The 19236-nt window shown below is 53.8% G+C and overlaps 1 protein-coding gene and 1 long non-coding RNA gene across 9 annotated transcripts in view; one reads left to right on the forward strand and one right to left on the reverse strand.

The window, feature by feature from the left end:
• Nucleotides 1-485: 485 nt before the first annotated feature.
• Nucleotides 486-3394, reverse strand: LOC110198674 (uncharacterized). The gene is made up of 4 exons (XR_002321786.2): nt 3120-3394; nt 2550-2733; nt 1076-1176; nt 486-682 (listed from the first exon to the last, which is right to left on the reverse strand). It is a non-coding gene; the product is annotated as an uncharacterized LOC110198674 (long non-coding RNA).
• ADAM8 (ADAM metallopeptidase domain 8) overlaps nt 2096-19236 on the forward strand; it is a 31323-nt gene continuing 14182 nt past the window's right edge. For 2 of the 8 annotated variants that reach the window (XM_078150659.1, XM_078150660.1), the window contains exons 1-11: nt 2098-2472; nt 10046-10161; nt 13743-13819; nt 14135-14216; nt 14324-14400; nt 15084-15273; nt 16097-16162; nt 16279-16347; nt 16940-17109; nt 18273-18354; nt 18823-18971. In XM_078150659.1, the coding sequence (XP_078006785.1) occupies nt 2388-2472; nt 10046-10161; nt 13743-13819; nt 14135-14216; nt 14324-14400; nt 15084-15273; nt 16097-16162; nt 16279-16347; nt 16940-17109; nt 18273-18354; nt 18823-18971 (1163 nt within the window). In that variant the 5' untranslated portion in view covers nt 2098-2387. Of the gene's footprint in view, nt 2473-10045; nt 10162-13742; nt 13820-14134; nt 14217-14323; nt 14401-15083; nt 15274-16096; nt 16163-16278; nt 16348-16939; nt 17110-18272; nt 18355-18822; nt 18972-19236 lie in introns of all 8 variants that reach the window. The other 6 variants (XM_078150663.1, XM_078150664.1, XM_078150665.1 and 3 more) reach the window with 5 other exon arrangements.

A 19236-nucleotide genomic window follows, 5' to 3' on the forward strand; every position in this document is an offset into this window, starting at 1 on the left:
GTGAGGCAGATTGCATCCTATCCCTGCCTGCTCATCCTGTGTCACCCACATCAATGTCCTCCCATGACCAGACTAGATTTGATCAGGATAAAGGTGATCCCTGCTCTCAGATCAATGACAGTCACCTTTCTCCAATGAGATGGGGGAGGTTTCATGAAGAAAATGATCCCTGGTGGATGCAGTACAATCTCAAAATGGAAACAAAATCTGCATCAAAGGATTTAAGTTCAAATCCCAGCTCAGGCCTAAGGCTTGTGGGCCTTGGTTAAATCACCATCAGTTTTCTCTTCTGTAAAATAAGGGAGAGGGACTCACTGACCTCTTCAGCTCCCCCCACCCAGGTCCATAGTGGTGGTTTGTGAGTTGTGAGTTGGGACAGCTCCGTTGACCAGCAGCAAAGTCTGCGAAAGGGTTCTTGAATGGTTTCTTGGCCGAAGACTTCGAGGCAAATACAAAAGAGATGGGACTCCAAGCATGATGGAAAATGGAGTCAACTTTATTAGAGCACAGCAGGCTGTTTTATATCTTTGACTCATGGGAACATACCCCAATGGAACAAAGTTTACATAGCTTTACCAATGGGCAACACCGAGAATTTTTCTTATATGAATTCCAATCAAAGTATCAACAAGCACATCTCTTTGTAACATTATCTTGGCTGTGTCCTTCTCCTGTGCTGTTCCTGTGAAAACAACGTGTACTTCTTGTTCCCGGAATGTCCCAATACTTGATACATGAGCTAGCAATGCTTGATACATGTTTGTGCTAGAGCTAGCTGTGCTTGAGCTAGCAACATTGTTTATGGTTGAGCTTGCCTAGCCGCCCTTCCTTCCAGGGAGCAGAGAACCGATCCAGGTCAAGGAGCAAGCTCCTCACCTGAGAGGGCTTATACAACCATCAGGGTCAGAGGCCTACTCACCTGTGGTCCTCTACAGCGGTTCTGAAAACTGGTGCCACCTTCTGCTCTAGGGAGAGGTGGAATGTCCTGGATGGGGTGGGGGATTGTCCCTGGTCAGGTTCCACCTGCAGCACTGGGCCCCCCACATTAGGAAGGACATTGGGAGATGGGACTCACTGGAGAGGGTTGATGAATAGGGTGGTGAAGGACTGGAGATGGGGCCACCTTGGCATCAGGTGAAGAACCTGGTGATGTTCACCTGGGAGAAGAGACGACCGCTATGGAATGGGGAAGAGAGGAGACAGAGGAGTTATCTTCAAATGTACTAAGGGAGAGTCAGCCTTTCCTTCTTGAGGAGGTGGAGGGGTATCAGAGAAAGGAACAGGGAAGCTGCAGAGAGGCAGGTCTAGCTAGCTAGACGTCTAAACAAACCTGCTACCAAAGAGGGCTGTCACATCATGGAATGTGCTCCCCACCAAGCAGAGAGAGGCCCTTAGACAACTGGGTCCAAGGAGGACTCTTGGTTGAGATTCACCTTGGACTAACCCCTATTGAGGAGAATGAGCAAGACTTCCTGCTCACTCTCACCTGGTCTGCAAAGAGGCAGAAAGATATAGGAGGGCAATCCAAACGTCTCCCAGGGTGAGACACACGTTGTGTCCAGCTCTTGGCCAGGGCTTGATCCCCTAGGGTTAGGGCAGGAATTGAGTGGGGAAGGGGAATGCCAGGCCTTAAAGGAACCAGCTGCTGGAGGTCAAAGGGCAAGTCACATGGACTTCTGTCTCTTTTCTGTTTCTCTATGTCTCTGCTCTATCTCTGTTTCTGTCTCTTTGTCTCTGGTCTTGTCTGTGCCTTTTCGCTGTCCATCCCCCATGCCTGAAATGCTCTCATCTCTGCCTCCTGGCTTCCCTGGCTTTCTTCAAATCTCAGCTAAAATCCCACCTTCTGCAGGAAGCCTTTCCCAATTCCTCTTAAGGCTCTTAGTCCCCCCCCTTAATCATTTTCAATTTACCCTGTTGAGAGCCTGTTTGGACGGATTTGCTAGTAGTTTTCCCCATTAGACAGTGAGATTCCTGAGGGTAGAGACTACCTAGGGTCTAAAGTCATCTCCTAGGGACTGGGTGAGAGTGCTGTTGGGTCACACCTTCCCGCCCCACCCGGGAGGGGGCGGGGCCGTGCCTAGAACCTCCTCTATTCCCCCTCCGGGGCTGGGAGAGGCGGGACCCGGCGGCTCCAGGGCCAAAGAGAGCTCTACCTAGCCGGCCTGAAGAAAAGGGTCTGGAGGTGGTGCCTACCGGGACTGAGAAGGAGGAAGAGATAGAAGAGGACGAGGAGAGAGAGGGAGCGCCGCCCTCTCCTCTGCCTCTGCTTCAGCCGGGTAGTGCGGGGTGGAGCGCCCACAGACCTAGGACTGAGCCGCCGCTCGGGGTGCGCTTCACGTGCGCTCTCCGTCGCCGGAGCCGGGGTCCATTCCGTCAGAGCTGGGACCATGTGCAGCTCCCGCCTCTGCTGCTGCCTTTTTGTCCTCATTCTGGTCCTCGTCATGAGCCTGCCCAGCTCCCTGGGGCTCCCTGGTGAGTGGGGTGGTGGGGGTGGGGGTGTGGGGCTGGGGAACCTGGGGCAGCGCAGCCTGGAGCGGAACGCTCCTCACCTAGTTTCCCTGAGCTGTTTACTTCTCTCCCCTTGCAAGTGACCGGGTCCCTGGATCGTTCCCCGGGTCCTGGGCCGGATCCAGGGATCTCCAGGCTGAGTCCCTGAACTTTCAGGTTCCGGAGCTGCGTCCTCAGTCATACGGGTCCGAGGTTCGGGAGCTCATGGTGGGTTTGGCTCCTAAGCTTTGGGTGAAGGGAAGTGAGTTAGGCAGGCGGCTCCGAGTGAGCCCTATCTGATACCGTCACCCCTCCCGGGGGTCGGAGCCCTGGATCTGGCTAGTAGGGACCGGAGAGGGGCAGGCACGCGGACTGACTGACAGACAGACAGACAGACAGACAGACAGACAGACAGACAGACAGACAGACTTCCGCAGCAGCTAGGGTGTGTGATCTGTGTTAGGGGAGGGAAAGGTCGGGGGAACTGTGAACTATCCCAAGAGCCCTCTCTTCCGCACCGCCCCCTCTCCCCCCCCGCCCCGGCTTAGCCCCTAAGCCCAGATGGTGGAGGAAAGGGAAGGACCCTTGACCTTTGCTAGTTCCCCTAGTGGCCAGGGACTCTCGGAAGCCACCTTGACCGCCGGCTCTTCTACAGGCATCCTCCTAGTTGGCTGGGGCTTTACTCCAGGCCAATTCTTGGACTTCCCGGAAGATCGGACCTGGGCAGGACCTCAGGACCACCTAGTCAGTCCAAGGCCCCGTTTTTCAGTAGGTCCCAAAGAGAGGAAGGTACCTGCCCAGTGTCATGTAGCCCTCCTTTGGAACTGGAATTCAGGGCTCGAAGCTTCTGTCCAGTTTGTAAGGCGTTAGGGACTGAGTATTCCGGAGAGGGGGGGACTACGCCGAGAATTCCAAAATGGAGGGGGCTGCGGATTCCGAAGGGGAATGTGCTTATAGCCAGGGAGTGATTTCCCCTATCCGCCGTGACTAATCGGCGGTGAATCATCCGGTCCCCTGCGGTGTCAGAGACTGGGAGCTTTCGGGAGGGGATCTCTGCAAATCTAGGACTAACCTAAGTGACTCACTCAACTGAGGGATTTGGGGAAGGAGCCCCGGAGCGTAGATTCTTTCCAAGCCTGGAAGCCCTTCTCTCCCCTCAGAAGTCTCCCCCAGCCCACAGCAAGGGTTGGAAGCATGCTGATAGAAAGGATTGATTCCAAGCCCTCAGAGATTTTGTTGTTAGAGTCTTGACGACTCCCAACTGACCTCCTACACCTGGCCCTGGAATTGTGCCCTTCCCTGGGGTCTGGAGCTTCCTTTCTGTGCAGCTCTGGCCATATACACCAGCCTAGGCCTTGGGCCCGACAGGTGCTGTGTGACCTTGGGCAAGTCACATCCCTTCCCTAAGGCAAGTGGGACCCCTGATCCAGGCATTGGGTACATCTGAGGATTGTGAGAATGGGAGAGGATGATGAATGTTTAGTTTTCTGGGTGTGATTTCTTTATTATTAGTGTGTGTTTGGGGGGTGGGGAGGTTCTGTTTGCCCAGGTTGCTCAGAAAACTCTTGGAAATGGGGGTCCTGCCACTGCCTGGAAAATTCCCATGTTTCTATTACTGCTGAGGGGCTGGGGTGGGGAGGTGAAGGGCAAGGAAGCCTAAGCCCACTGAGCCTGCGGAAAGCCACAAATAGTGGGTAAAATGGGGTCAGTGCTCCTGGAGAAACCTGGGTTTGAAAATCATCCCTCCCAGGGGCAGGTTCCTCATCTGGCTACAGGCTGGCTGGTGTGTGGGAAGGAGTTTGTGCTGGATGTTAGAGCAGCTGGTACCGGCCATTGCCCTGCCCTGCCCCAGGAGGGCAGAACCACAGGATTAGGGTTAGGGTTAGAGTGGCTTCAGGCTGAGCTTCCTCCCTCACCCAAGACTGGCTTGTGTTCCCAACTGTCCTTGTTATTGTATACTTACACCACGGGGCATCTGGGGTGGCAGCTATAACAAGCAGCTAGGTGATTCTTGCAGGGTCTTGCAGCTAGCCCGTGTTGGAGCCCTGGCTCACCTCAGGGCTCCCACTGCCTTGCCCTTCATACTGCCCATACTTCCCATCCCACCACTTTGCAGATACAGCCTATTTATGCTTCAGAAGCAGCTCCCCTCCCTGTGAGCATGAAAGCCCAAATCCTGGGGGGCAGGAACACTGTTTCCCTTTCTCTGTGTCTCTAGCCCTTAACTCTGGAGCTTGACACATAGGAAATGATGAATATAATATATTTCTTGCTGGCCTGAGAGTAAGGTAAATTGGGCACTATTATCCTTAGACTACAGGTGAGTAAACTAAGTTTCAGAGTAACTGTTCAGTGGCCCAGAGCCAGCTCAGTGTGACTTTGGCTAAATCCCTTGTTCCTTGACCACTCCCACCTCCTACTCTCCTGTAAAAGGAAGGGGTGGAATGTGATGTGGTAGGGTGACCAAAGTCGTTCAAGTCCTGAGTTCAAATGCTGGACAGAGGGGAGGGAGGAAGTGGGGGGAAGGGCAGAGATTATGACAAACACTGACAGAGACAGTAACAGAGAGGAAATGTAGCAGAGAGACAGTGGCAGAAACAGAAGGAGAGAGATTATGACAGAGAAGAGTCTAGGTCTCAGTTCCTTCTTCTACTTGGGTTCTAGGATTTTAGCCCTGGGAGGGCTATTACAGATCATTGAGGCCAGCCACCCCATTTTACATGTAGGGAAACTAAGGCCAGAGGTACCCAGGGTCACAGAGGAACTAAGAGGTGGAGAATCCAGCCCCAGGGGTGGGTGGGGCCCTATCTCTTAAATCTGAGACCTCTAGTGGCTTATCTTGAGAGCTTGGAGCAGTCAACCTAGGTTTATTAAGTGCCTACTGAATGCAGCGAGGCTGTCCCATCACATAGCCCAGATATTATTTTTCCCATTTTACAGATGAGGAAGCTTCAGGCCCAGGAAAAATGACAGGATGTCCCACTGGTAAAAGACTTCAGAGGCCATTTATCTATTCCAGCCCATACCTGCACACAAGTGCCACCTGCCTCATTCCCAACAAGCTCTCTTTCTGCCTCTGCTTTCAGACTTCCGTGATGGAGAGCTCATCACCTCCCTGATGCAGATTGCTCCCAGGTCTGCTCTCCGGGGCTCTTTTCCACAGGACAGACACAAAGCCAGCATCTCTCCCACTCTCCAGGGTATCTATGCCCAGTGCCTGCAGCTGGTCCCTCCCATAGATGACATGGGCCAGAGGAAGCCTTTTCCTATACTGAGTGTTCTTCTCTGGATGCTCAAGCTTACCTGGTGACCTGCCCAACCAGCCAAAGCCAATTCTTCTGGCCCCCAACCCACCAGCCTTGGTCCTGTCCTGGGCTTGGAGAGAGAAGGCCTGGCCCAGCATGGCCTTGCCTTGGGGCCTTGGGCAAGTCTGTCACCCTAGAGGCCTCCCAGTCCTATTCTGGAAATCTGGGTGACAGGACCAGTCTTGGGCCTGAGGTTGGACTATCCCAGGCCCAAACCCCTTCTCTTACTTACAGACAACTCCAGGGTTCTAGGCCAACCTAAGGGAAGCTTCTTGGCCAGTTACACCTCCCTTCCCCTCAGCTCTCTGATGGCAGCCAGGGCAGCCATATGGTCATTCATTCATTCATCCATCCATAGGCATTTCCTAAGCACTTGTAATGTACCGGCATGGTGTTAGGTGTGGTAATATAGTCTTCTGTCTTGCCTTCAGGGGACTTACATTTTTATAAGTACAAAGTATAGTCAGAGATTGGGCTGGGTGGGAGTGGGAGGGTATTCACTAATTGAGGCATCAGGACAGGATGTTCTTGGAGCTAGCAGCTATTTCAGTAGTCCAGGGGTGATGAGGGCCTGCACCAGAGTGGGCAGTCAGAGGAAAGGAGGAGGGGTATTGGAGAGATGACAGGAAGGTAACATCTACCAGAGATGTGGCAGCGGTAAAATTGACAAGAAGTGTGACAGAGTTGAAATAGACAAGAGATGTTGCAGAGGTGGAAAAGATATAAGAGAGGTAGAATTGAGGAAAGGTCTAACAGAGATGGAATTGACAAAAGATGTTGCAGAGGTGAGACCACAGGCTGCCTGGACATCTTGGATATGAAAGTGAGAGATAGTGAGGAGTCCAGGCTGACTCTGAGGCTGGGAGCCTGGCTTGGTTCCGTTGGAAGAACATGGTGCCCTGGACAGAAATAGGGAAGCTAAAAAGAGGGGAGGGTTTAGGGGAGACCTCTTTCTTTCTCTGGATGTATATTGGTCTTCCCTGGCCTCACATCTCATTGACCCCACTGGACCAATTCTGGCAGATGGAAGAGCCTTAACCATAGCTGTGCAGCAGTGGTAGAGGGCAGAGTCAGAGGATCTGGGTTCAAATTCTGTGCAACTCTGGGCAGGCAGGTCATTTCCCCTGCCTAGGCTTCTGTTTCCTCATCTGCAACATGAGGAATCTCTAGCATCCTTTAAAAAAAATTAACAATTTTATTCAAAATTTTGAATTCCAAATTCTATCCATCCCCTCTCCCCTTTCTGAGATGATAAGCAATCAAATATAGGTTACACATGTACAATTACACAAAACATTTCTATATTAGTCATTTTGTACAAGAAGACTCAAATACAAGATTTCAAATAAATGAAAGAAAGAAAGTGAAAACTAGCCTGCTTCGCTCTGTATTCAGTCAATATCATTTTTTTTTTCTGGAGGCAGATAGTATGCTTCATGAGTTCTCTGGGATTGTCTCAGATCATTGTATTGCTGAGAATGGGCTGGCACCCCTTTCTACTCTGCTCTGAGTTCCACAGCCTCCAGGGGCCACCTTAGTATTTGCCATCCCATGCTCACTTCTCGTGCATCTCTGATGGGCAGACTAAACAGGAGTGACTGCCCAGCCTAGACTGCTGTAGTCTTGGATGCTGGTGCTAGCTGGGGTCAGCAAATGATTTGTGTCCTCCAGTCTAGGGAGGAGGGAAGCCAGGTCTCCTCCTCCGTGCCCCCAGGACCTGTTTTTCCCTCCCTCCTGTGAGAGGCCTGGAAGCCTCCCTGCCCAGGAAAAGAATGTGACTCGGCAGGATGGGTGGAGGTGGTGAGGAGGTATCAAGGTGTCCCTGAAACTACCTGTGTCTGGGCCAGGGCCAAGGCAGGGGTTGAGTGTGAGGGCAAGGGGCCAGTGAGGACTTCCAGCAGTTGGATTTTTTTTAAGGCAATTGGGACTAAGTGACTTGCCCAGGGTCACACGGCTAGTAAGTGTCAAGTGTTTGGTCTGAGGCTAGATTTGAACTCAGGTCTTCCTGACTTCAGGGCCAGTGCTCTATTCACTGCTCCACCTAGCTGCCCCTATGGGCTTTTCTTGTTTCTCCATTTTACCAACTGCCTCTGAAATGATGGGCAGCTAAGGTGGCTCAATGGATAGAGCATGGGACCAGGAGTCAGGAAGACCCGAGATAAAATCTGGCCTCAGATGCTTAATAGCTGTGTGACCCTGGGCAAGTCACTTCACCCTGTGTGTCTGTTTCCTCATCTGTAAAGTGAGTTAGAGAAGGAAATGGCAAACCACTCCAGTATCTTTGCCAATAAAACCCCAAATGGATATGAATAGGCAGTTTTGAGATGAAGAAATCAAAGCTATCTATAGTCATAGAAAAAATGCTACAAATTAAAACAACCCTAAGGCACCACATCACGCCTATGATAAATGTTGGAGAAGATATGGGAAAATTAGAAAGCTACTGCATTTTTGGTGTAGTTGTGAACTGATTTAACCATTCTGGTGAGTAATTTGGAACTATGCCCAAAGAGCTATAAAAATGTGCATACCCTTTGATCCAGCAAATAGCACTTCTAGGGCTGTATTCCACAGAGATAATAAAAACGGGAAAAAGATCCACATGTATAAAAATATTTATGGCAGCTCTTTCTGTGGTGGCAAAGAATTGGAAATTGAAGGAATGCCCATCAATTGGGGAATGGCTGAACAAGTTGTGGTATATGAATGTAATGGAATACTATTGTGCTATAAGAAATGATGAACAGGCCGACTTCAGAAAAACCTGGAAAGACTTTATGGACTGATGTTGAGTGAAGTGGGCAGAACCAGGAGAACATTGTGCACAGTAACAGCCACACTGTGCAATGACTGACTTTGATAGACTTAGCTCTTCTCAGCAATGCAAGGATCTAAGACATCTCCGAAGGTCTCATGATGGAAAATGCTATCCACATCCAAAGAAAGAACTATGGAGTTTGAATGCACATTGAAGCATACTATTTGCTATTTTTTTCTTCTGTTTTGTTTTGTTTCTTCTTTCTGGTGGTTCCTCCTATTGGTTCTAATTCTTCCTTACAACATCACTAATGTAAAAATATGTTTAATAGGAATGTATATGTGTAGCCTATATCAGATTGCATGCTGTATTGGAGAGGGAAGGGGAGAAAAATTTAAAACTCAAAAGCTTATGGAAGTGATTATTGATAAATAAAAATATTTTTTTTAAAAAAAGGATCTAAGACAATTCCAAAAGAGTCATGATGGAAAATGTTGTCCACATCCAGAGAAAGAACTGTGGGGTCTGAATGTAGATGGATGCATTTTCCCTTTTCTTGTCTTTTCTTTCTCGTGGTTTTCCCCTTTTGTTCTGATTCTTCTTTCACAACATGACTAATGTGGAAATGTGTTTAACATGATTGCACATGTATAACCTATATCAGATTGCTTTCTGTTTTGGGGAGGGAGAAAAGTTTGGAACTCAAAATCTTATAAAAATGAATGTTGAAAGCTATCTTTACATGTAATTGGAAAAGAAAATACTATTAAGTGGGGGGGGGGGAATAAGAAAACTCCAAATAGGGTCACGGCAAGTCAGACATGACTGAAAATGCCTAAACGATAACAGATCTCAGACGATGGTGATTGAGATTGTGAGTGTGTCTGTGGTATATGTGTGTCAATCTGTGTGGCTGAGCAGGCAACACAGTTGCAGGTGAGTTTCACTGAGCCCTGGCCCTGGGGGACAGAAAATGCTCAGCAGCAGTTCAGTCGGGCTCTGGGCAGCGCCAGCCCTGGTGATGCCCTTTTCCTCATAGGGCACACAGATTCATTCCTCTGTGACAGACTTGTTCTCACTGCCTCAGGATTTGGCTTCCAAAGTAAAACCTGAAGCACAAAGGGAGGCATTGGTTGGCCAAGGCTGTGAGCGTTGGACTCCACCTCTGGCCATTCAGCCTCTCGAAACTGAGGCATCTGTGGGAGGGACAGGACCTGAGCTGCAGCTGCCAATCATTGCCTCCTCCTCTTTCTTCCTCCCTTCTTTGGCTGCTTAGTGAGAGGTGATGGGGGTGCTGATGACCTAGGCTAGGCTGCCCCTTAGTCTTTGGAAGATGGGGTGGGGGGACGCTGGGGCTGGAGGCAAAGAATGGGAGAGGAAACTCCAGCTTGAACTCTGGTCCCCACAAAGCTGACAGAAAATGCACAGCACGGGTGGCCACTTCTTCCCCACCCCTGGCCCCCCAGCATCTTTACCCACTGCCTCTTCTCTCCAGGACTGTCTGCCCACCTGCCTCCGTCTGGCCCCCTGACCCATGTGGAACAGTATGAGGTTGTGTATCCACTGAAGGTGCCCATCCCCAGGGCCCGGAGAGACCTCTCCTCACCACCAGTAAGTCTGTCTCTGACTCCCCCATCATGCACCCTGTGGGGCCTCTCTGCTCTTCATTGTAGAGTGGCTCACTTGGGCCCACATCTGGGTACAAGGGACCTGGGAGCCTGCCCTGAGTTCTCACTCGGGATGCTCAGTCCCCTCGGCCACTCAGCCCTGGGTGTGCCGTGGGTCTAGGCTGCCCAGTTCAGGGGAGACCTCTGGGGTCCTTCCACCTGTAGCTCTGATTCTGAGCTCTGCCATGGCTGTTCATTCGAGGAATTCAGGTCCATAACTGGAAGGCAGCAGTAGAAATCTGGAGCAGGCATTTCCCAGTCTTATTAGCTAAGATCAGCAACCTTTTCTGCAGTCAGATGGGTGGGCAAGTGGGCAGGCAGGCCAGTGCCAGTGCTAGCTGGCTTTTTTTCCCGATAGTCCTCCTCCTTCCTTTGCTGTGCCCTGGCTCAGTAAGTGTGAGGGCAAGTGTGGCAGGGGGCTTTCTCCTATGGGGTCTGGGCTGGGAGGCAGGAATATGCCCCTATGGTGTCCTCATCCCCATCCACACCAGAAAACATGGCACAGCCAGCAATTATTAAACTCTTGCTGTGTGCAGGGTCCTGTGCTGGGCCCTGGAAGGATCCCCTGAGCCTCCTCCCTCACTGCCCAGACTCTTAAGCTGGTGGCCCCAACCCTGGCCTTTCTGCTCCCTCCCCCTCATAGTCTAGCTGCTGGATGCTCCCCCTGCCGTGATCACCCAGGAGATACTTGGCACAGGGACATTGGTCCCGCTCACCCGGGAGCCCCTCCTCCTGCCACCAGCTGTGGGTGTCCTCCATGGCTCTTCCCATTCTCCACTCTCTCCTTGCTGGGGCTTTACCTGTCTATACCTGGAAAGCCTAGACCCACTGTCTGCACTGGGGATGCCCAGACCCAACCCTCCAGGCCTGGCTCTGCCTGTGGTTCTGCTATGGAGCTGGGCAGGCCAGGTCCAGGTGACAACTGGGGCTTCTAGTGCTCCAGAGAAGCGGTCCCCCCCTTACACTCTTTTCCTCTGTAGCCTGCAGCCTATGTGCACACAGCTGGTGCTCACTAAATGTGGGTTGGTATGGGTATCTCCTGGGGTGGTTCTGGCCTGCAGCCTACGTGCACACAGCTGGTGTTCACTAAATGTGGGTTGGGATGGGTATTTCCTGAGATGGTTTTTAGTTTGTTTTCATAATCTTACTACCTCTCACAACTTCCTCCTTTTAGTATTTTCAAAAGGGCAGGTCTCGGGTGAAACAGCAAAGTCTTAAGTCAGAGGCCAAGCTTTTCTTTGGAGAGAAAAGGTCAATCTTCTCCCTCTGAAAGCACCTCTGCCCTGTTTTGTTCCCGGCTGTGGCTCCTGGTGCTCTGGCTGAGATGAGCCAGAGGGTCCCAAGTGACCTGACCAGAGCCTGAATGAGCTATATGATGTCCCAGGCAAACGGGCGCAGCTCCCGGCCCACTCTGGGTGCTGGAAGCTCCGGGGAGCCCAGATGCTTCTGGCCTTGGTGCACTTGGAGTTGTAGCCAATTCCTGCTGCTCTGTTGCTGGAGTGACCCCCAGTCCACAGGGACAAGACTCATGAGTTGAGGCCCCCCATTGCCAAAGGCCCCAGGCCTTTGCTGCCTTCCTAGTGGAGGCTCTGTGCCTGACTTCAGAAGAGGTGATCTTTTTTTTTTTAAATTAATTTATTTTGATTTATCAACAATCACTTCCATATGCTTTTGAGTTTAAAATTTTCTCCCCCTTCCTCCCCACCACCCTCTCCAAGATAGCGCACAATCTGATATAGGCTATACATTTACCTTCCTATTAAACATATTTTCAGATTAGTGATATTGTAAGTAAGAATTAGAACCAATAGGAGGAACCACCAGAAAGAGGAAACAAAACTCAGAAGAGGTGATCTTCCATGCCTGCCCATCTCCTCCAAACACTCTGCTTCACACTGCTCTGTGGTTTGAAGTCAGCAGGGTTCCCACTCTCTCTCTGCTGGTACCTGGCTCTTCTCAAAGCTGGGGAGACTTTAGCAGATTCCACCTCCAGAGGAGAGCTTCAAGAGTTAGTTGAGACCTGGACCCAGGGGCCTGTAGTATAGCTGCAGGTTGCTAGCTCAGCTGTTCTGCGGGCCACAGGGTTACCCCTGTGGAGGGTCAAGTATGTTGGTGAAGGAAGCTGAAGCCCCAGCTGGGAGGGAAGATGGGGAGCAGGAGATACCTCCGTCCCACTGCTTCTGAGGGGGAATCCTTTCTGCAGAACGGCTTTGGCCTCTAGCCTGGAAGAAAGCAGTTCCAAGAAGGGGGGTGGGGGCCCAGGCCTAGCCTACCCTGGAGAGCCTCTGTACGGCAGCATAGTTAATGTCATGGTGGCTTTCTAGAGAATCGTCATGGCAATGACCCTCCCCTCCTCCCAGGGAGTGGGGGGGTGTCCTGGGGGGGCAGACTCGGTGCTCCAGAGGATCTGTGGGACGCTGTGGGATCCAAAGGGCAGCTCCCGAGGGCCTGGGTTTGGGTTCTTCTCTCTGGACCTTGGTTTTCTAATCTGTCAAATGAAGGGCTACCTAACCTTCCCGGTGCCTTCCAGCACCAGTTCCATGGACCAACACTAGGAAGAAAACACGGAGGATGTACCAAAACATGGGAGCTACGTTTTCAGACTGATGTGGCAGTGTGAAGTGTGTGCCTGGCAACTCCCAGTCTGCCTACCCCTGGTTCTAGCTCGGCCTTGAGGCCTTGGCCCTCTTCCTTTGCTATATGATAATGGAGAAAGAGCATGGCTAGGTGGCGCCATAGTGCACAGAGTCCCAAGCCAGGAGTCAGAATGACCTGAGTTCAAAGGTGACCTCAGACACTAGCCATGTGACCCTGGGCAAGTCGCTTTCCCTATTGACCTCAGTTTTCTCACCTGTCAAACAAGCTAGAGAGGGAAATGGTAACCCCCAGTATCTTTGCCAAGAAAACCCCAGTGATTGGTCACCTGATACACTTGTTTGGCCCATATCAACCCCCTGGTTGTCCATTCAGGTCAATCATGCGCATTTATCAAGCTCTGAGAGTGTTAACGTTTGTTTAAACTTGAAAGTTATTAAAGGCTGTGCTGAGCCCCCAGGTCCAGAGACCGTGACTGCCTGTCCTTATGGAGGGTGCCCACAGCAGACCCTCCCTCCCTCTGGAGGTTAGGGTCAGACTCAGTGGGCAGGTGGTCTCGGGCAGGGTTCCAGTGTCTCCTTTGGAAGGGTCATTGAATTAAGCTCCCCCAGTGTACAGCAGAGGGGGCTAAGGCACAGAGAGGGAAGGGGCTTGGCCCAAGGCCCAGCGATGGTCACAAAGGAGAAATGGCAGTCCTGGGGCCATCCAGGTAGAGCTGGGCTTATACCCGAGTGTCCCTGGGGCTGTGGCCATGGGCTGGTGTGTGCCGGGCAGCTGGAGCACCCTGCAGTGACTGCTTGAGATGTTAGGCATGAGAAGGCAGCTGAGGGTAGATCACGTGGGCCACAGACCCTCCCCCCATGCCTGGGCCCCAGGCGAGGGTCGCTTGGCACACTCATCCTTAATGAACGTCCATGTTGTTGGGTTCAGTCTCTTTATCCAGAAAACCTTCGCTATGTCCTGGGTATGAAAGGAAGCAACTTTACCCTGCACTTACGCAGAAACAGGTGAGCATGGAAGGACCTAGAGAAGACATTGCCAGTGCCTTGCCAGTGCCTCCCCGGACCCGGGTTCCATCCAGCTCCATCAGGCTCCATCCTACAGCGCAGCTACCCCTGGAGGCCCTAGCACCCTCACCCACTGTCCCTTACCCCTGGAGGCCCCAGCATCCCCACCCACTGTCCGCTGATGGAATCATGGGTCCCCCAGGTTCTCCTGTCTGTGAGAGGCCACAGGGAGAGGGGAATAGTGAGAAACCTTGGGGGGAACCCAGTGAGGCTCTGGAGAAAGGGGAGAGGAGGTCAGCAGCCCCTGTCTTGCAGGGACCTGATGGGGGCCAGCTACACAGAGACCTATACCTTGGCCAATGGCACCGAGGTGACCGAGCAGCCTGGAGACCTGCAGGTAGGGAGGCGGCTGTGGTCACAGCGCTGGGGACAAGGAGGGATCCCTGGCCAGGCTGTGGGCCACTCCTGTGACCCTCTATCCTCTTTTTCCTCTTCCCGGTCTAGGACCATTGCTTCTACCAGGGCCACGTTGAAGGGCACCAGGACTCGGCAGCCAGCATCAGTGCCTGCCATGGAATCAGGTAGGTCCCTCAGGGATGGCCACTGTCAGCCACGATCCTCCCCAAGTGGGAGTAATTAGGGCTCTGCCAGCTTTAAGGTTTGCTGAGCCCTCTTCCTAGCAATACCCCTGGGAGTTAAGGAGTGGAAAGGTTATTACGTCCATTTTGCAGATGAAAACACTGAGGCTGGAAATAGCTCATTCTTGGCTGCTTTCACAGAGGGTCCATGTTCCCCACACCCACGAGGACATTCTGAACAAAACCTAAGCCGTGTCCCTCTGTCTCAGCCCTGCTGTCCACAGCCTCTTTTCCCACCCCATGGGAGCTGTGCATGGCAGGTGGTCAGATAAGATGGTTCTGGTTCTCCTTAAGCCAGGGATTAGGGTTAGAGGATCTGGCAGCCCCTTGGCCGGCTCACCCTCCCAGGGGTGGCTCTGCCTTCCCAGACCCTTCAGAGCACTCCTAGCTGATGTGACAGAACCTTCCCTGCTCACGTGGGTGCCCCACCTCTACCAGTCCCTTAGCCTGGGGAGGGGCAGCCTACGGGCTTAGTGAAAGACAAGCTAGGGAGCTCACAGACCATCTGGGCCCGGGCAGGACATGAGGGCCTGGCCACGCTGCTCCTGCTAAGGTCTGAGGGGCTGTGGAAGGTGTCCCTGGGTGGGCCCTGGGTCAGCAAGGGGATGTCCTTCCTGTGCTGGCAGGGGATTCTTCCAGACGGGCTCTACCGTCCATCTCATCGAGCCCCTGCAGGGTGCTGGCCATGAGGGCAGACATGCAGTCTACAGAGCAGAGCATCTCATTCAGAAGCTGGTGACATGTGGGGTCAGCAATACCACCCTAGAGGAGGATCTGGAGCCCAGGATGGCTGCAGCTCAAAAGCCCAGAAACTGGGTGAGGCCCGGGGTGTGGCCCCTGGGACTGGGGTGGAGGAGGGCAGGTAGAGAGCCAGGAGCAGCCCCTGCACACTCCTCACTCAGCAGTCAGAAGGCTTGATTTGGAGTCCCAGGTTCAAGTCTTTCAGGCTCTGGGGAAGTGGCTCCTACCTTGGCTCCCGGGCTCTGGGGAGATGGACACCTCCCCCCTTCCTGGGCTCTGGGGAGATGGCCCCCTCTCCCTTCCAGGGCTCTGGGGAAATGGCCCCCCTCCCCCTCCCGGGCTCTGGGGAGATGTCCCCCTCCTACCTGTTGGGCTTGGTACCCTGGTACCAGAGTCTGGGTCATCCCTTTTCTCTGTCTGAGAGCTCCTGCATGAGTCACAAAGTGGCCTTGTCTGGAGTGAGCCCTCGGCCTCAGGGTTAGCCCTGACCAGGAGCCTTTGGGTGGGAGGTGGCATCGGACTTGGTGCCCCCAGAATGCCATCTCTGTACTGAAGGCTGGAGCTGCCAACAGGCATTTCTAAGTGCTTGCTGTGGGCTGGGGCCTCGGAAAGATCCCAGAACCAAAGTGAGCAGGGAAGGGAGGCCACCCAATTCCCACATTTGACAGAGGAGCCGAGGACCATGAGGTGGCAGGACTCAGAGGGTGGAAGGACCCAGATCTCGGCAGGGGGGGCCCTGCCAGGATTTCAGTCCCAGCAGCCCAGTTCTACTGGAGTCAGCCCAGGGTGCTCCTCCTGGGAAGGAGGAAGGCAGGGGGCCAGAGGCCCTGCCCCCATGGCTGGAGTGGGGCTAGGACCTCTCTTCCCTGACCCATCGGGCCCTTGGTTTCTCCCTCAGAAATCGGGGACGGCCCCAAAGAAAACCCACTACGTGGAGCTCTTTGTGGTTGTGGATTATATGGAGGTGAGAGGCGGGATGAGGCCCAGGACCCTCCTACTCTAGCCCTAAATTTGCTCACTCCCCGCAGGCTAAGGCCTGGGGGAGAAGCTCACAGAGGTGATGGCTCTTTCCTTCCCTAGTATATGAAGTTTAGGAGCCGAGAGGACATACGGAGTCGGGTGAAAGAGATTGTAAATCATGTGGACAAGGTGAGCTCTTAATGGGAAGGGCCTCCAACCCCCCACCCCCCACGACCCTCCCTCCTCCCCCTGGTGTGGCCCCCACTCCCCACACCCCTTCCCCTTCTCCTTGGCTTCCCACTCCCTACAACCCTGCCTCTTCCCCCTTGTCCCCTCACCCCCCATCATCCTCCCTCCTTCCCCTGGTCTCCTCACTCCCCATAACCCTCCTTCCTCCTCCTGGCTTCTCACCCCCCACAACTGTCCTTCCTCCCCCGGTGTTGCCCCCATCCCCTACAACCTTCCCCCCTCTCCCTGGCTTCCCACCCCCCATGACCCTCCCTCTGGCTTAGCCCCTGTGGGAGGTATCTGTGCCAGGAAAGCCACTGCCCGGCCCCTTTCCACGCACAGGTCAGAATGAATTGGGGGGGGGCATGGGGTGGGCAGGGTGGGGGTATTCTCAGGGTCCACTGACCATGAGCCTGGCCCCTGTGTTGGGGAAGGCCCGGCCCCGTCTGTCTGGGGTGCAGAGGGCTTCTTCAGGCCAGGCTGGCCATTCTCGGTTAGAGCTAGCCTGGCCTTCTCCCCAGCTACCTCACTGGCCATGCCCCTGCCCTCACAGCTCTATCAGCAGCTCAATTTCCGCGTGGTCCTCATCGGCCTGGAAATATGGGACCAAGGGGACAAGGCCCAGATCAGTAGCAACCCTGACTCCACACTGGACAGCTTCCTCCAGTGGCGGATCCAGAAGCTTGTTCCTCGAAAGAAGCATGACAACGCCCAGCTGATCACGTAAGTGTGCGTGTTGAGGTGTGGCAGGGCCAGGGATGGTGCAGCTGGTGGCTCTGCCTGAGAGACTACCTAGGAGGCAGAAGGAAATGAGGGGCCCATGGCCAGCAGAAGACAAGTGCTGGGGCATAGGCCGTGCCCCCAGGGGGTAGCAGCAGGCTTCATCACCTTGGCCACGGGTGCTCCAGCTCTGTGACCGGGTCAGGAGGCAGTAGGGAGCCACTGGGATTTCTAGGTGGGCGAGGAGAGGTCAGAACATCCCTGGCAGCTCAGACTGGTGAGGGCAGATGCTTGAGGCCTGAGCCCAAGAGAGGTGATGAGAGCTAGCAGAGGAGTGGAGAGAGGGAGTCGGCAGCTGACTGGGTTTGGGAATGAGAGCGAGTGAAGAGGCCGCATGTGTGGGTGACTGGGGGGACAGTGGTGTCCTTGGCAGTGAAAGGGAAGAAGGAGGCAGCTAGATGGTGCAGTGGATAGAGCACTGGCCCTGAAGTCAGGAGGACCTGAGTTCAGATCCATCCTGAGACCAAACACTTGACACTTACTAGCTATGTGACCCTGGGCAAGTCACTTAACCCCAATTGCCTTAAAAAAAAAAAAGGGAAGAAGGGAGGAGGGGGAGAGAGCTCCAGGAGTGGGCACTGGAGAGCTGGGGATCAGTGCCACGCCACCTGTCAGGCTGCCATGCTGTTAGCTGCACAGCCCCCATAGTGAGTGACCAAGTTTGTTCTGGAGGTTGGTGGGAGGGCACCTTGGGGTGAGGGGGCTTCCTCCGGGCTTGGGGAAAGGGTCAGCACCTACTGCCTTCCCAGGCATAACGCTGTTTCCCCTGCCCATCCCCAAGGAGCATGGCCCACAGGTTTACCTGGGAAGCTAAAAACAAGAAGAGCTCTGGGACAGAGAGTGTTGGGGTGGCTCAGCCTCAAGGGAAAGAAAGCATTTAGATGGGGACAAGAAGTTGAGTGGAGGGTGCTCAGGGAGGGAGGAACAGCATGGACAAAGGTAAGGAGGTGCCTGGAATGGAGTGTCACAGCTAGGAGTAGAGAGGACCCCCAAGAGTGACTGGGGGGGTGGCGGCGAGGCCCCCCACCCAGCAGAAGAATTTGGGCTTGGGCATGGCTGGCTTGCTGGGCACTGGGTTCAGGAGCTGTCAATAACTTCTGTCTTAGAGGTGTGGATTTTGAAAAAACGACGGTGGGGCTGGCCAAGGTGGCCTCCATGTGCACGTCGGGCTCTGGGGCCGTAAACCAGGTAAGCATGTGTGAAGGTGGCACCCCTAGGCCCCAATCCCAGAGCTGAGCTGAACCACAGGGCTGGGGACCACATTCCAGGAGCCCCTGCCCGGCCTGGTGCTGCCAGTGAGCGGGCCCTGCCGGTAAGCGGGTGCTGCCAGTGAGTGTGTGCTTCAGGGTCTCTCCCCTCCCCCCATAGTCTCCCAGCAGGACCTGCAGACCCCATGTCCCTGTTCACTTTTTTGTCTTCTCAAGCCTTTTGGGTGGGGGGTGCACACATTTAGGGCTAGGTTCAAATTGAAGTCGCAGGGGCTCTGGGCCTGTTTTTCTTTGGTCCTTGTGATTTGTGTCCATGGCTTCTCCTCCCTGCTCAATGGAGCCTGGAGGGCAGGGGCCCTGGTTCGTCCCCTGGCTCCATCCCACCAGCAGGCTGGCTGATGTGGCCATCCATCCATCCATCCATCCATCCATTCTCTTCCCTCCCCAGGACCACCATGCCAATCCCATCGGGGTGGCTTCAACCATAGCTCATGAGATGGGACACAACCTCGGCATGGACCATGATGAAAACATTGCTGGCTGCTACTGTCATGAGCAGAAGCAGAACGGTGGGTGCATCATGGCGGCCAGCATCAGGTAGGGTTAGCCACCATGGAGGTGACAGGAGTCAAGCCCCCAGTCGCTGATGGGCCAGAGGGGTCTGAGCCCCAGAGCTTGGGGGGAGGTGCCCAACTTCCCCTCCCTTCCTTGTAGTTGGGCACTGTGCCTGGTATCTCTCATGACCATCTTTTCTAAGAAAGGGCATGGTAAAGGTTGGGGTCAAGGGTAAGCTTGGCACCCCTCCCTCTGCCAGCCCCACACTCTGCTGGCTCTGTAACCTAGCTAGTGAGACCTGGGCTTC

Source organism: Phascolarctos cinereus, unplaced genomic scaffold (assembly GCF_003287225.1).
Source record: "Phascolarctos cinereus isolate Bilbo 61053 unplaced genomic scaffold, phaCin_HiC Scaffold_3;HRSCAF=262, whole genome shotgun sequence".
NCBI lineage: Eukaryota > Metazoa > Chordata > Mammalia > Diprotodontia > Phascolarctidae > Phascolarctos > Phascolarctos cinereus.